The 16971-nt window shown below is 57.0% G+C and overlaps 1 protein-coding gene across 1 annotated transcript in view; it reads left to right on the top strand.

Annotated features, from left to right (window-relative positions):
- Positions 1-11016: 11016 nt before the first annotated feature.
- LOC133762794 (uncharacterized) overlaps positions 11017-16971 on the top strand; it is a 133064-nt gene continuing 127109 nt past the window's right edge. Inside the window, exon 1 of the mRNA XM_062195730.1 lies at positions 11017-11087. Within this exon, the coding sequence (XP_062051714.1) occupies positions 11049-11087 (39 nt within the window). The 5' untranslated portion in view covers positions 11017-11048. The remainder of the gene's footprint in view (positions 11088-16971) is intronic.

Genomic DNA, 16971 nt, shown 5'->3' on the forward strand with positions numbered 1-16971 from the left:
AAGTCCTCCTGTGGCCCCTCTGGCTCTCACTGGCTGTGCACTCTGCACCTGCTGAACAGGGGCAGAGCCACGCCGGCCTCTCCCTGGGGCTTTCCTCCCTCCTCAGGCTGTGTCCTTCTACTCCTCTCTGGCGATGACCCCGGTGTCCAGGCCAGGTCCCCCTCCTTTCTGTCTTTAGCTCCATGGATGGCCCTTGAGGGGGTCTCGCTGGCCTTGGCTTAAGTCTTGGCTCTGCTACCTCCTGGCTGTAAGGACATAGACAACTGGCCGGCCTGCCTTACCTGGATAAGCACCAGGGCAAATATCTGGCAAGAGTGACCATGTCAGGGAGTCCAGAGCAATCAAGTTCAGGTGCGCTACATCAAGTTCATTAACTCCCACCTTCTTCCAGCTCCCCTGGCCCTTGAAGGACTGTCTGAGTCCACGTGGGAGGTCCTAGGTGGCAAACTGGATACCCAAGGCCACCGGGGACTTAGGGCCAGAAGCACACACTGTCCTATCCCCTTATGTAGATTTTTCCAGGCTCCCTATAGTTGCTCAATCCCAGATGCACTGTCCCACCCCCCCACCCCTCCACCAGGTCCCAGCCAGGCCCCTCTGACTTGGCTGCATCCTTGCTGAGCCCAGCAGGTCCAGGACACATCTCCCTCTTTGTCTTCCTGCAATTCAGATCTGACTCTGCTACTTACACTTCAGGGAGAGTCACTTCCGGCCTCCGGCTACTCATCTGGAAAATGGGCTGCTGATACAGGTGATGTGTTGCTTTGTGCCTGGCTTACAGCAGGCACCATGTGTCTGGACACAGGGGAGAGTAGCTTTCAGGAGGCACATGGGGTGGGTCCTTTAGCCAGCACCCAGGCCACCCTCCAGCTCCTGCACCAGGATCCTTGGGCTGCCCATGGAAAATTCAGCCTTGATCATTTTTTTAAAAAAGATTTATTTAATGAAAGGCAGCACAACAGAAAGAGGGATGAAGTGGGGAGGTGGGAAGACAGAGAGAAAGAAATCTTCCATCCATTTGTTCACTCCCCAAATGGCTTCAACAGCCAGGGCTGGGCCAGGCAGAAGCCAGGAGCCTGGAACTCCATCCGGGTCTCTCACATGGGTGGCTGAGGCCCAAGCACCTGGGCCATCACCTGGGCCATCTTCTGATGCTTCCTGGGTACATTAACAGGAAGCTGAATTGGAAGAGGAGCAGCCCTCTGACACGGGACGCCAGTGTTGCAAGCCGTGGCTTAACCCACTATGCTACAAGGGCAGCTCCACCCAGGTCATTTCTTCATCAGAAGCCTAAGTACATCGGCTAGACTGCTTCCTATTATGGAAAACTGTGATTGTTTTCTGCTGAAGAGAATTGATTCACAAAGACACCAACGTGCCCTGCACAGACGCCTACATCTCTGCCCGAGGGTGGGTGAGTCACAAGGACTGGCAAATCCCTACCCTGTAACAGGCCGTCATTCAGTCTTTTCGTTGTGTTCGAGCTCCAGTGTCCTGAGTGTAAGTGGGAGTGAGTCACACACACACACACACACACACGCACACAGAAACGCCCGCGCGTGCGCTGTGCCCCTCTGTAAATGCATCTGACAGAGCCGCACAGCCGCACAATCGCCACAGCCAGGAGCCGGGCATGACCTGAATCCTAAGCAGATTCCTCCCTGCACACTCGGTTGCTGAGAGCAGCCTTGGCCTGGCTCCCAGGCCCAGGGGCCCAGGGTCTGGCTGCTCAGGAGCCACATGGGCCACGGACTTGCCGGGGTGGCCTGGGGTGCAGCTTGTCGGGGTCACTGAGTTGCCGGGGTCGGGGACACACTGCAGGGGTGTCTGCCCATCCTGTGCACATGGGATCCCCCAGGTCTCCTTTCAGGACAGGGCTGGCTGTTTACACAAAACTGCTCAGCTCCGGCTTTGCCTGTAGCCTGTCCTGGAAGGGAGACGGGGCTGAGGACCCCCAGATCACAAAGGCTGGCCCGGCACATGGCACAGCCCAACACAAGCCCTTCACTGGAGTCTCAGTGAAATCCTAGGTGTCTCAAGGGGTCTCCACCCCCACCCCTCCCCCAGGCTCCTCAGCCCCTCCTTTCTTAAGGCCAGTCTGTGTGGACCCCTGGCTCAGAAAAAAATGGTACCCAGGCTGCAGGGTCCCTCTCAATGGAGGCCCTCACCATGCTGTCCTCTAAAATCCTCATTTGGGGGACATTGCACACACCTGGGTTGCCCCACCTCATAGCACAAACACATGCAGCCAGGGCCGGGCACTCATGTGGGGGCCCAAGACAGAGACAGGGTTCAGAGCAGGGTGGATGGACCACAGGTGGGGAGGTTCCTGCTCAGAGTCTTTGCTCTGGTTTCGACTTCTTCCCTCCACCGCACCTGTGGTCCTCTCGGGAGGAGGGAGAAGGCTCTGCATTGGGCACAGGTGCAGCCTAGAATTGCAACCCTGTTCCACCAGCCCAGCACTCCGGGGGCCTCCCCACCCTGGCTCTTGGGTCCCAGAGCCCCCAGGCACCCCCTATTCAGAGCCCCCAGCCCCCTGGCTTGGGCCTGGAATCAAAGCAATTTGTTGCTTAGTGAGGATCCACAGTGGGCATCTTCCCCGTGTTTCACGGCCCCTTTCTTTCCCGCCGTCATTCCCTCCCTCTACCCGACTCTCCCCTGGGAACACCCACCCCCTGATCTGCGGCACACAAAAGCCCATTCTGGCCTCGCTCTTTGAGATCAGCGTCACCCTGGAGACTGGCGCCTTCCAGCCTGAGCCGTCCACTCCCCAGCCCTGGACCGGCCCCTGCCTGGCCCCCCAGACTCCCAGGCTGGCCTGTGGCCCTGCCTGCTGCCCTTACATCCCCTGGTCTGGTTCCCCTCCTGTGAGACACTGCCTAGTCTCTTCCAGAGGGCTCTGGCAGCCCTGGGCTGCTTCTATCTCATCGGCTGCTCCCCGCTGCCTTGTCCCTGCCTTCCCTGAGTTGTGCCTCTCCCTTCAGTGTTTCAAGACCCCCCCCCCTCAGAGCCCGACTAGGGCCCCTTCAAACGCAGCATCACTCTTTCCTGGACTTAACACCTGCATATGCAATAGTTCTCCGGCTGCAGACACATCCATAACACCTTTTTTTTTTTTTAAGATTTATTTATTTATTTGCAAGTCAGAATTATTCAGAGAGAGGAGAGGCAGAGAGAGATAGAGAGAAAGAGAGAGGTCTTCCATTTCTCTGGTTCACCCCCCAAATGACCGCAATGGCCAGAGCTGAGCTGATCCGAAGCCAGGAGCCAGGAGCTTCTTCGGGGTCTCCCACGCGGGTGCAGGGGCCCAAGCTCTTGGGCCATCTTCTATTGCCTTCCCAGGCCATAACAGAGAGCTGGATCAGAAGTGGAGCAGCCGGGTCTCGAACTGGTGCCCACATGGGATGTGGGTGCTTCAGGCCAGGGTATTAACCCCCTGTGCCGCAGCTCCGGCCCCAGTCACACCTTTCTTGAGAACCGTGCCACTCAGAGGTGGTGACTGGTCATTGAGGGGCAGAAGCAGGCACAGCACAGTGCATGCCGCTGAGGCTGTGGGGGCCGGATGCTGCTTCTGGCCTCACGCATCCATCCACTCCTGCAGCCTCATTCAGCAACAGGAGACCAGAAGCTCCCCAAGCCCAGGGCTTAATGCAATCATCTCATTATTGCGTCCCCTGTCTGCTGGGTTCGGCGCGTGGTTCTCGTTGGAAGAAGGCCCCCTGTCCCTACCCAGCTGCTAGGGGTGCACCTGCTTTGCACATCCCCAAATCCCACCTCCTCGTATGGGTGAGATTGATCGTTAAACCAGTAACTGGAACCTGTGTGGTGGCGCAGCAGGTTAAGCTGTTGCCTGTGACACTGTCATCCCATGAGTGCTGGTTCAAGTCCCAGCTCTTCCACTTCCATTCCAGCTCCCTGCTAACGTGCCCAGGGAGGCAGCAGATGGTGGCCCAAGTGTTTGGGCTCCTGCCACCCACATGGGAGACACAGATGGCACTCCAGGCCATAAGCAGGGAGCTGGATCAGAAGTGGAGCAGCTGGGACTAGAACCAGTGCTCATATGGCATACCAGTACTGCAGGTGGAGGCTTGACCACTACGCCACAGCGCCCACCCCAACGGTTCATTCTTTGACTAGTGCCAACCCCCTGGATCAGCACTGGAGGAGGCTCCCAGCTCAGCAGAATGGCTCAGCCCCATGATACCAACACATACATGCAGCTGGCTGGGCTCACAGTGGCCCAGGGAGCTGAGCCATGATTGCCCACTTTACAGATAACTGAGAAGAGGTACAGAAGGGTCATCCAGCCACACGGCAGGTGCTGGCCAGGCCCTGTAGCCAATGTCCCCAGGCTACCTGTGACCCAGGGTGGCCAGCTTGTCCCCCCATGCAAAGGCGCCCTGGCTTTGTGCCCGCCTGAGTTTTGCAGTCACGGGCTCCTTGTCCTTGGGCTGACCTCAGCTCCAAATGAAGCTGCCAAGAATGCATCCCAAGCCGTGGTCCTCCCTCCTGGCTGAAAGTCAGCTGTGTGCTCGGACTGAGGAAAGTCACACACAGTACCCTGGGGAAGCCCCTGCTGCCACAAGGGGGTGGGGGCAGCAGAGGGTCTTGGCCTGCAAGCAGCAAGAGTAAGAGGAAGGGCAGGGGCAGAGGGACGCAGGTGTGCCTGGTGAGCAGCACCCCAGGGAGCACATCACCCCCTGATCTGCCCCCAGGAAGCCCTCCCCTCTGCCCTGCCCCCCTGGGGCCCCTCTCCACCCAGGGCCTCGTCTGGTTCCTCTGGGCCCCTCCTCCACACTCCTGACCCTCAGTGACTTCTTGGGGGAGGGAGACAAGGGGCCCCAGGACCAGGATGGGACAGGCAGAGGTTTCAGGCAGAGGTTTGGGGGCCCCCTGCAGCACCCCTGTTCCTAGCTGGGGTTCCCAAGGCAAAGGCAGAAAAGAAGGTCCCCCTTGTTCCCAAATACAGACGGACTCTGCTGGTCCTTTCTTCCCTTTCATTCCTTTTTCTTTTCCTCCCCTTTGTAACAAACAATCAGCGGCTCTGCCTTTCTTTGCCTGGCACTGAATGTGCTCCGTGAGTCATGACCTCCAGGAGCCACACAGAGGCCTGTCTGAAAGTCTCGTGGGCCCTGGGGGGCAGAGGTGGGCGCCCAACCAGCCACTTCCCTCAAGTGGCTCAAAGCCACCCGACTGTACCCTGGTGGCAGCCAGCCCTGCCCAAGGGGACCAGAGTGCTGGCCTTTCAACACTTGGGAGAGAGAGAGTGCCCCCCTCCGCCTGCCAGCCTAGCTTTCCCTGGGGGCACCTACTTCCTTTTGCTATCACAAAACACCAGAGACCTGGTCACTTATCAAGGATAGGAGTGTATGGAGGTGGCCCAGTGGGTTCAACCTCAACCTGTGATGCCAGCACCTGACTTAAACATTGGTTCAAGTCTTGGCTGCTCCACTTTGGATCCAGCTCCCTGGCCTGGGAAAGTAGCAGAAGATGGCCCAAGTCCTTAGGGGCCCCTGCCACTCACGTGGGAGACCCAGATGGAGCTCAGGGCTCCTGGCTTTGGACTGGTTTGGCCCTGGCTATTGCAGCCATTTGGGGAGTGAACCAATGGTAATATATCTCTGTCTCTCCCTCTTTCTGTAATTCTGCCTTTCAAATGCATAAATCCTTTTACAAATAAGGAATAGAAGTCTAGTGGGTAGTCCATGAGCATGGGGCTGGCCCCTAGTGAGGGCCTTTTTGCTGAGTCCTCCCAAGGTGGAAGACAGCCTCTGTAGAGACAGAAGCAGGTGCCAGTTCAAATCCTCTTCCTCCTCTCACAAAGCTACTGATGCCATCATGGACAATCCACTGACATCTCTCTCTTTTTAGAATCATTTTTATTTTATTTGAAAGACAGAGTTGGCTGGCGCCGCGGCTCACTTGGCTAATGCTCCGTCTGAGGCACCGGCACCCCAGGTTCTAGTCCCGGTTGGGGCGCCGGATTCTGTCCCGGTTGCTCTTCTTCCAGTCCAGCTCTCTGCTGTGGCCCGGGAAGGCAGTGGAGGATGGCCCAAGTGCTTGGGCCCTGCACCTGCATGGGAGACCAGGAGGAAGCACCTGGCTCCTGGCTTTGGATCAGTGCAGCGCACTGGCCGTAGCAGCCATTTGGAGGGTGAACCAACGGAAGGAAGACCTTTCTCTCTCTCTCTCACTGTCTAACTCTGCCTGTCCAAAAAAAAAAAAAAAGAGTTACAGAGAGAGGTAGAGCCAGAGAGAGAGAGAAAGGTCTTCCATTCTTCTGGTTCACCCCTCAAATGACTGCAACAGCCAGAGCTGAGCTGATCCAAAGCTAGAAGCCAGGAGCTTCTTCCAGGTCTCCCACACGAGTGTAGGGGCCTAAGGACTTGGACCATCCTCCACTGCTTTCCCAAGCCATAGCAGAGAGCTGGATTGGAAGTGGAGCAGCTGGGACTCAAACCTGTGCCCATAAGAGATGCGGGTGCTGCAGGCTGGGGCTTTTACCTGCTGTGCCACAGCGCCAGCACCCCCCTCCCCACCCCCACTGACATCTTAATCACCTCCACATGGAGACCCCACCCTCACGACTTCATGTCATCTCATAGCACTGACATAGCAGTTGGGGGGGTAAGTTTGCAGTGTATGAACATTCAAACCACAACAGCAGCCCTGTCCTTCTGCCTCAAGACCCCAGCCTGCCACTCCACCCTGAGGCCGTGCCCCTGGGGAGGACGCCCTGCTCTTGTTCCTGTGACCTGGGACTGGCTGCCTGTGGGGTGGGCGGTGAGGAGGCCCTCAGGGTTGGGTCTGCCACCTGCTGTCTACCCAGGGAAGCCCAGGAGGACCTGCTCAGGTGAGTCCAGGAGGCATGGAGCCATCAGGTCCTGGAGAACTGGACATGTGGAATGCACAGCCCAAGGGTTGCACAGGGGGCATCCTTTGGCTTGGAGCCCGTGTGCTGGAGGCTTGGCAGCCAAAGTTCGATGTTAATAGATTCAGGGTGGAGGCGCCACACTTCATGACGTCTGCAGGTTACGTTTGCAGATAGGGCCTTAGGGATCTGGCAGCCTGGGCTTATGTTGTAGGCGTGGAGTTCCCATGGTCCCCTGGCTTCCAGGGTTCTCTTGCTCTGTCCCCAGCTCCCCTACTCTCCTCTGAGCTCCCTGAGGTGCAAACCCTTGGGTTTCTTGCCACCTTGCCCACAAGAAACACACCATGTCCCTGGAACTTTGGTCTCTCCACAAGGCCTCTCTCTCTCTCTTTTTTTTGACAGGCAGAGTGGACAGTGAGAGAGAGAGAGACAGAGAGAAAGGTCTTCCTTTTTGCTGTTGGTTCACCCTCCAATGGCCGCTGCAGCCGGCACATCCTGCTGATCCGAAGCCAGGAGCCAGGCGTTTCTCCTGGTCTCCCATGCGGGTACAGGGCCCAAGGACTTGGGCCATCCTCCATTGCATTCCCGGGCCATAGCAGAGAGCTGGCCTGGAAGAGTGGCAACCAGGATAGAATCTGGCGCCCCAACCGGGACTAGAACCCGGGGTGCTGGCGCTGCAAGGCGGAAGATTAGCCTGTTAAGCCATGGCACCGGCCTACAAGGCCTCTCTTAACCTGAATCTTCGTGCAGCTTCTTAGCCTCCAGGGCCCACCCAGACGGGGCTTCCTCACCTGCACCTTAAGGGCATTTAATCTGTTTTGCAAATTTCTGCTTGTTGATTTATATCCAAGAGCCCTCTCGAGGCAGTTAGCCAGCTGGTTCCCAATGCCTGAAATGTGTATATGTGTACAAGCACATACATATGTACTTCTTGAATAAATGTACAGTATCAAATTGAACTGAAATGACTATAAACTGTAAAATGAAAGAAGACCTAAGCCCTTGGAGGCCTCACAGCCTGGGCTGGCCCTCCCAGCAGGTGCTCTCATGGGAACTGGGATGGGACAAACCTGCCTGTCCCACCTCCCTTCCTTAGTGACAGTGCTCATGCCCATGTATGTACGCTGTACGCTGATCCCATTCAGCCCTCACAGGCACCCAGAAAATGACGGGTCCTCATCCCACAGGGTGCGAATCCTGCCCATGTCTTTCACCAGGCCCTGAGCACTGGGGAAAAAGCAGTGATGCCTGAATCTCTATGCAGCTGTTGGCTCTGCCAGCCCCTGGGCTGTCCTGCCTGGCCCGCATTCGCTGTCGCATTAAGTCCTTTCTCATCAATGCCTCCCCGGCAGCCTCAGTCCCCAGAGATACGAGCAGTGGACGACAGGTAACAAGCTTGACAATGGCCATTGGCTCAGGAATGCCCGTAGCATATTCCTCCTGATTCTGCTGCCTCGGGGACAAGGGCGGTCAGGGTCCAGCCTAGCTCCTTGACCCCTCCTCCCGGAAGCCCAGCTTCTGTCAAGGCCCCTGTGCCTTCCCAGAGACCTGTGCCCAGGGCTCACCCCTTCTCTGCTCGGCCAGCCCAGGCCCCGGCTCCCTCTCACCCTCTGCTCTGGACTCTGTCTGAGATATCAGGTCCCGCTGTCCCCTGGGTGCTCCAGGGCCAGCCCCACCTGCTGAGTCTCCGAGGCCAATGGACAAAGCCCTTGACAGCTCAGTCCCCGTTTCACTGGATGATCAAAGAGAAATACAGGGACCGCTGCCCACCTCCAGGCTTCCCGCCTACCCCGTGTGTGTTTCTGCATATTGCAGAGCAGTCCCATATCGAGTTGCTTGTTGTCCGTTGCCTCTTGCTTGTTCTGTTTTCCTTCTAATGGTCTCACAACAACTGTACCCATTCATGGGCTACTCAGTGTGCTGTTTCTATACAGGTGTGCATTGGGTAGTGAGCAAATAGGGTAATTAGTTCCCATTTCTTGGTGGTGCTTTTTTTTTTTTTTTAAAGATTTACTTATTTATTTGAAAGCCAGAGTTACACAGAAAGAGAAGGAGAGGCAGAGAGAGATCAAGGTCGTCCATCTGCTAGTTCACTCCCCAGTTGGCTGCAATGGCCAGAGCTGCGCCTATCTGAAGCCAAGAGCCAGGAGCTTCTTCTGGGTTTTCCATGTGGGTGCAGGGGAATAAGGACTTGGGCCATCTTCTACTGCTTTCCCAGGCCATAGCAGAGACTTGGATTGGAAGTGGAGCAGCTGGGACTGGAACTGGCACCCATATGGGATGCCAGCACGGCAGGCGGAGGCTTTACCTTCTAGGCCACAGTGCCAGCCCCCAAGAACTTTCAAGATCCTCTCTTTGGACAGATCCAGAGCTTCCTTGCTGCCCGTGGCTGCCCTATTCTGCAGTGGAACACAGTATCTTGTGTCTCCTGTCCAGCTGAATATTGTACCTGGGTTTAGCATTTCCCTTCTCTCTTCCCCATCTCCCTTCCCATCACTACTCTTCTATGCTCTGCTTCTCTGAGACTGTTGATTGCTTTTATCTATCTGTTTATGTTGGGTATCATTATTTGTTTATTTGTGAGGCAGAGAGACAGACAGAGCTAGTTCCCATTCATAGGTTTGTTTCCCTAAATGCCTGCCCCAGCCAGCGCTGAACCAGGGCCAGAGCCAGGAGCCAGGAAGACAACCCAGGTCACCCCACATGGGGGAAGGACTGCCTACAGGAGTTATCACTGCTGCCTCACAGGGTCTCCACTTGCAGGAGGCTGGAATGAGAAGCCGGAGCCAGGAACTGAACCCAGGCCCTCTGATGTGGGGCCTGGGTATAATTAGGCAGCGTCTTAACTCTTAAGCCAAATGGTCCTTTCACTTGCTCTCCTAGGCCTCCCCTCAGTCCTGGGCAGACTGAATGCTGGGCCACCTGGGAGCTGAGTCATCATGAGCCCGAGAGGAGAGACATGGACAGAGAGGAGAGACAGAAAAAAGGATAGCGGGATGGAGGCGGGCAGGCAGGAGCCCAGCCTGCAGCCCCCACTGCTGTCCTGGGGCCCCAGGGCCTCGGGGACGCTGCCCGCAGTGAGTCCCGGCAGCTCCACTCCCGATCCAGCTCCCTGCTAATGCACCTGGGAAAGCAGCAGAAGATGGCCCAAGTGCTTGGGCCCCTGCACTCACGTGGGAGACCCTGAAGAAGCTCCTGGTTCCTGGCTTCGGCCTAGCCTAGCCCTAACCATTGTGACCATCTGGGGAGTGAACCCTCCCCTCAGTTTCTCTACCTCTGAGTGTCAAATACAAATAAATCTTTAAAAATAAATAAGTAAAATTGTACTTTACAGCTGCATTCATATGAAGAAGAATATAAACCAGGCTAGGTTCATTATTATTATTCTTACTACTTTACTCTTTTGTTTTGATTTTAAAAGAAACTAAAATAGTGTGGCCCCAGGGACCCGCCAGAGGGTGCCCTGGGAAGGCCCCATCTCCCTCAACATCGCCCGCAGAGTGTGACAGCCACGTGACAGAGCATCTCCCAAAGTAGGCAAGACTTCCCTTTGCTCCTAGGTGGCTCTCCTGTGGACCCGAGCAAGAGTTCACACACCTGGACAGGTCGGCCAGGGAAGACAGGGGCCTCTGGACCGAGAATTCCGTGGCAGGTGTTTGGTCTGCACAAGCCCGGCACCAGATTTCACAGCCGTGGATGCTCTGGGCCTTCTCCTCAGATGCTGGCCCAGTTGACAAACTGAAAGTTTTCCAGGCAGGACAAGCCCCCGGGGGTGCTGGGCACACAGGGTCGTGGCACTGGGGTGCAGAGGGCAGGCTGCGGGGACCGGGGCCACGCTGGGATGTGGGGCGCCTGGGTATCGAGTATGCTTCCTGCGGAAAACTCTGAGCTCGGCGGGGCACGGGGAGGCTCCCGAGAGCCCCGGGGCCGTGTCCATGGGCAGCTCTGTGTTCGCCGGGTCCCGCGGGTGCCCGCAGAGAGGCCTCCTGAATGCGCTCCCGGTGTCTCCGGTTTGCCCCGAGAGGCGGCCGGGACCAGGGAGGCGGGGCGTCGGCTGTAGGGGCGGGCACCGGGGCGGATCCCGGGGCGGGGCGCGGGCTGGAGTTGGCGGAGCCCGGGCTCGGCGGCGCGGCTCGTCGCGCTGCTCCAGGGGGCTCCTGGCGTCCCGGCGGCCACCATGCTCAGCGTTCTGCACTTCCTCCGGAGCTTCTTCAAGGTGAGAGTCCGCGTCCCGGCACCTGCGGTCGGGCTCGCGGCGACCAGCAACTTACCAGGCAGAGGCGAGCCTGCGCGCGGCGCTGCGCCCCGGGCAGTGCGCCCCACACCGGCACCGGCTCCCGCTCGCAGCCAACTTTGCGATATGCGGACCCGGAGGCGGCGTCCCACAGCCGCGCGGCCGCCCGGACCCCCGGGAGGGAGCGGTGCCGCGTCGGCAGAGGGCTTGACAGTGGCCCTGGCGAGCCTTGGCGAGGGCGAGCGCCTGGGTTCGTCTCCCCGGCGCCCGGGCTGTTGCAGCCCGGGTCTCTCGGCGCGGGACCGCGGGTTCCTGGACGGGCGCCTGGTGTCCAGCCCTGTAGGTGCCCAGGAAGTGGTTGCTGTCGTTATTGTCACCCGGACTGCGGGAATCAGAGGGGGAGGCGGGGTAGGGAGCGAGAAAAGGGGTGGCTAAGCCGCGGCAAGGGAGTGGGAACCCGCAGCCGGCGCTGTTAGACTCCCGCGCCTGCCAGGGGTCCGCCCCCTTCCCAGGCCCGAGCTCACCAGCACCTCCGCTTCAGCTGCCCCCACTGGCAGCGCAAAGTGGGCGGTGGGCTCCAAGACACTGTCAGAGTGGTGGCGGCTGCAGGTGGCCAACCTCCACCTCCACAGGTGGGCGATGCGTGGGAGGTGGGTGGGTGGCAGGGCGCGGGTGGACTCTTTCTGCAGGTCAAGTACCAGGAAACAGGCCAGCTCTGGGCAGGACAGGCTCAGGGAGGAAGCTTCTCAAGCTGCAGCCTGGCAGGCAGCTGGGAGGAGGTGGCCCAAGGCTGGACGGCAGGAGCCCTGCCCTCACCCTGTCCCGCAGTTGGCCTGAAAGTGCAGAGGTGAACCATCTCTCTGGCCATGCAAACATCAGCCGGGTGAGAAGGTGGTCTTCCAGGAATGTGTGCAAGTGCATGCAGAGGGTGCCTCTGGTGCCCGTGCTTGGGCTCAGAGCACACAGATCCCCCTTTGGCTTCTGGTGCTGTCCCTGCTGGGATGTACAATCCTGGGATGATTCCCTGCGTGCCTGATCTTTGCTTTCCGTTTTGAAACAAATGGGTGATCATCTCACAAGTCCCGGGCTCAATGTGAGCATCTGTTGAGAAAATGTGTTGGTCTATGAAGTGCTGGTTCTTCCTCACCCCCAGCTGTGCTGGTAGCAGGTGGCCTAGGTGAAGGGGAGCCACATAGCAAGCAGAGTGTGGCTGAAGGAGAGGCTACCAGGCATCCCTGGACAACCTCCATGCCCCACCTGCAGACCGGAAGGCTCCCGGGAATGGGGCCTTTGAGAAAACATTCCCAGCACACACGCTGTCTTCACCTGTTCTCAGAGGCCTTTCCATGCCTCTGGGTCCCAGCACCTGCCATCTGGTTCCTGTAGGTCCTGAGACACCCCCAGCCCCTGTGTGCATGCCAAGGAGATGAGCACCTGTACCTATCAGAGATGTCTCTTCCTGCTGCCCACCTGGTGGGAAGGGTCTCTGAATGCCACAACAGCAGACCACTTGTGTGTCCTGCCGAGCCATCTGTAAACACAACGCACACTTGTTCTCCCTCATGAGTACCCTGGTCACGTGGGAGCTCAAGGCAGTCACCTGCTTGAGTCACCTGCTGGGGCCTCTGGGCCTGGGCGTGTGTGGACCACCTGACCACTGCTCCATCCTGGGAGCCTCAGGCCATTGTGGTCCCACCATCACACTCTGTTAGCAGAAGCATATCGAGCTGTCACCAAGAACCAGGAGGAAGAAGGGTGCCTCAGACCCCTTCTGACGGGGGCCTCCTGCAGACTTGCATAGCATCCAGGTCTGCTTTGGGCAAGCTGGGCACCAGGGGCCCGCAGGGTGTGACAGCCACGTGACAGAGCATCTCCCAAGTGCAGGTGGGCCGCCCAGAGAGCCTGTACTTGCCATAGGCTCCATGCAAAGTGTACCACCTTTGAGGTCACCCAGCAAATGAGCTGCAGTGGCATACTCTGGGGGAGGGGTGGGGAAACAGCCACCTGACACATCCAGAGGCCCCACCTGGCCTGATGTGAAGGCCAAGGTCTTTGGCTTTCAAAAGGGCTATTCCAGAGTGTTCCAGACAACTAGTGGTCCTTGCCCTCAATGGAAGCTCCCTCTGTTTTCATGGAACATGTGTCCCACACAGGCATGCATGCTTCCAAGCTTTTAGGGTATCTTACTACTTGCTGTCCCTCAAGACCCATCAGTCTGAAGCCACAGAGCAGAATGAGGTCTCTGCTGGCTAACTTAAATCGGAGTCAGTGTGCTGAGGCAGGTGGTGGAGGCTTGCTTTTGCACCATCATGGAAAAGCACCCTGCTTCTGCTCACCCCAGAATCCTGGGCAGGAAACACACACACACACATACACACACTAGCAGAGCTTTTGCCAAATCCCTGGCTTTGTATTAGTGTCAAAGGTCACCCTAGCAGTTTTGTTCCAGCAAGGAGGTTGCCTGTGTGTCAGTGCGGCTGCCAAGAGTATCTACACAAGAGTCTATTACTGTCGTCTGCTGGTGTTCAAGGCTCCCATGTCTTCTGCACAAGCCAAACCAACAAGTAAAGTAGGGGAGGCAGCGGGGATGTCCCTCCTAGACTGCTGATTCCTTGGTCACCAGGAATGAAGTATTGCTACTGATGGACAGCTTTGGAGGGGAGATGGTGTTCCAGAGACTTCCACTTAGGTGTCTTGCCACAGAAGTCTCCGTGCCATGGGTCAAGGGAGCCAGGGTGGAGTTTCTGCTGCTCTCTGAGCACATGTTTGTCAACTGGATGCTCAGGAGCTGGAAAAATTGCAAAGGGCAGGTCCTGGAGTCCACTGGGCTACCGTGAGGTAGACACAAGGCGCAGCTCCATTTTTGACCCGACATGCTGGCACCTTATTCCTGGTGGCAAGCTGTAGGGACATCCTGAGCCACCTGAAATTGTTGCTAGCTCAGAACCTGTTGGTTGGTGGTTTCTGAAAGACCCAGATGTTCCTCAGTAGAGGCGCCTCGGAAAGATTCGGCAGTTGACACTCCTGATGTCACTGCTGGACTGGCTTCCCTCCACTCAAGGAGCTTTGGGTCCATTGAGTTTTGTCTGGGAATCGGACAAACGGCACTGGGGTGTATTCTGTAAACGTGAGTGCCCCGTATGTGCTGGGTGTCAGTCTAAGACAGGGAGACTTCCGTATAGCAGGTCTAGTTTTTCTACTTTTATCAATCAGGACCCCACTGGTACTGGTTCTGCTTGTCGATTTCAGTCCTGGTGGCCCCAAGAATGGTTGGCCGATGTCACAGAGCTGCAGCACATCCTGGGTGCCACTCTGGCTTCCGGCACTTGAAATCCTGCCGGCTCCACCATTCCCACCTGTAGAATCCCAGCTGACAGCTGGGTCCCCCATCAGCAGCGCCAGCTGATAGAGAACAGTAACTGCAGTAATTCTCCAAGATGTTGGACTTCTCAGTGCCTTGGGATGGGGCCTGTCTCTTGGCCTCTCATAGGGGCATGGTTATGGATGGAGAGCAGCTTGCTCTTGGTCAGACCAAGAAGGAGCAGAAGCAGAGGGAACTTCTGTGCCCCTTCAGGTAACAAGGAATTCCTTGGCTTTGCAGTCTCATTTCCTGGGGCGCCTCTCAAGCTGAGAGTTCCATCAATGGAGAGTTCAGCCATGGGATGCATCCTAGCTGTTGGAACTGTTGTGCTGTTTCCCGGATAGGTGGCTGCACCGAGCATCACCATGTTCACCTTGTCTTTGAGTTATGTGCCCCCATCCTTGGTCAAGCACTCTGAGACCCATCCCCCTACCTTTGCCTGGTTTCTGCTGGTACGGGTGGGCACAGTCACTGTTTGCCAGCATGTGAGTCTCTTCTTTGTCATGGGTTCCCACTGCCATGCTGAAGCGCAAGGGTGGCCATGAGGAGAACAAGCCTCCCTTTCTGGTGAGGAGGAGGAGGTACCAGGCCCCTGAAGCAGCCAGAGAGGCCTGCAAGAGCTCAGTGGGCTTGTGCACCACTGTTTTACCCATTCCTAAGCAAGGGGTGCCACTCTTTCCCAAATGATGCCTTAACTTTCACTGGAGGAACAGAGAAACAATTGTGCTGGCTTTATGGTTCCCGGGGCCACAGATGGATGGACTCAGGCTTGCTTCTGGTTGAGGGGTGTCTCGGGCCTGGGGCGGTGGGACAGGAGAAAGACTGCATGTGTGGTCAGGGAGAGTCCCCGTGCTGATATTCCAGGACTCAGTCTGTTGTTCCTTCTGTTTAAGTTGGCTGCCTTTCATTTGGGTTGTGTAGCAAGAGCCATTTCCCTCTCAAGGCACCCAGTAGACCATGTAGTAGGCAATGGCCAATAATTTTTTTTTAAGATTTATTTATTTATTTGAAACCCAGAATTACAGAGAGAGAGAAGGAGAGGCAGAGAGAGTGAGAGAGAGAGAGAGAGAGAGAGAGAGAGAGAGAGAGGTCTTCCACCTGCTGGTTCACTCCCCAGGTGGCCACAATGGCCAGAGCTGCGCCTATCCAAAGCCAGGAGCCAGGAGCTTCTTCCGGGTCTCACACGTGGATGCAGGGGCCCAAGGACTTGGGCCATCTTCTGCTGCTTTCCCAGGCCATAACAGAGAGCTGGATCAGAAGTGGAGCAGCTGAAACTTGAACTGGCACCCATATGGGATGCTGGCACTGCAGACAGTGGTTTTACCTGCAATGCCACAGTGCCAGCTCCATGGCTGATGATTTTTTTTTTTTTTTTGGACAGGCAGAGTGGATAGTGAGAGAGAGAGACAGAGAGAAAGGTCTTCCTTTTTGCCGCTGTTTCACCCTCCAATGGCCGCTGCGGCCGGCGCATCTTGCTGATCCAAAGCCAGGAGCCAGGTGCTTCTCCTGGTCTCCCATGCAGGTGCAAGGCCCAAGGACTTGGGCCATCCTCCACTGCATTCCCGGGCCATAGCAGAGAGCTGGCCTGGAAGAGGGGCAACCGGGATAGAATCCGGCGCCCCGACCGGGACTAGAACCCCGTGTGCTGGCACCGCAAGGCGGAGGATTAGCCTGTTAAGCCACGGCGCCAGCCCCCCATGGCTGATAATTTTTAAAACAGTTTTATTTTTATTTATTTGAAAGGCAGAGTTACAGAGAGAGAGGGAGAGGCAGAGAGAGAGAAAGATCTTTCATCCACTGGTTCACAAGAGCTAGGAGCTTCATCTTGGTCTCCCACATGGGTGCAGGGGCCCAAGTGCTTGGGCCACCTTCTGCTGTCTTCCCAGGCCATTAGCAGGGAGCTGAATCAGAAGTGGAGCAACTGGGATAAGAACTGGCGGCCTTAGGGGATGCAAGCAATGGCTTAACTCAGTATACCACAGCGCTGGCTCCTGGGCCCCCAGTTTCTTTCCTGGTAAAGACTCTTGTTTGCAAAAGACAGAAAAGGGCTCCTGTTAAGTGAACAAATGGTGGGGTGTCGGGGAGCTCCCAGACCCCGAGAGGGGAAAGCACAGCTTGTCCTGCAGCTTGGGTGGACTTGAAGCTCTGCCTCCCCCATGCCCCATCAGCACTCTGCAGGTGCCAGCAGGTCACCTGCAGTGGTTCAGGTCTGTCTTAGGTGCCGGGGTCCTGGCTGGGGCTTGTCTGAACTGCAGGGAGTAGGAAAAGTTCTCTGCCTCCTTTCTATCTTCCAAATGGGTGGGCTCTGGCTTCTCTCTCATCTTGGGGTCCCCAAGCTGGGTAGCAAAGTGGCAAATTCCCCTGCATGGCACACAGTGAGGGCAAAGTGCCTGCAGCATGCCCTCAACTGTCAGCCTTTGGTGTCTATACCCCAGGTCCACATGTGTAGACCCACGGGTCACACTTCTAGGTCAAGGTGTTGGCAGAGACTGAGGCCACAGAGAC

This window comes from Lepus europaeus, chromosome 1 (genome assembly GCF_033115175.1).
Source record: "Lepus europaeus isolate LE1 chromosome 1, mLepTim1.pri, whole genome shotgun sequence".
Classification (NCBI taxonomy): domain Eukaryota; kingdom Metazoa; phylum Chordata; class Mammalia; order Lagomorpha; family Leporidae; genus Lepus; species Lepus europaeus.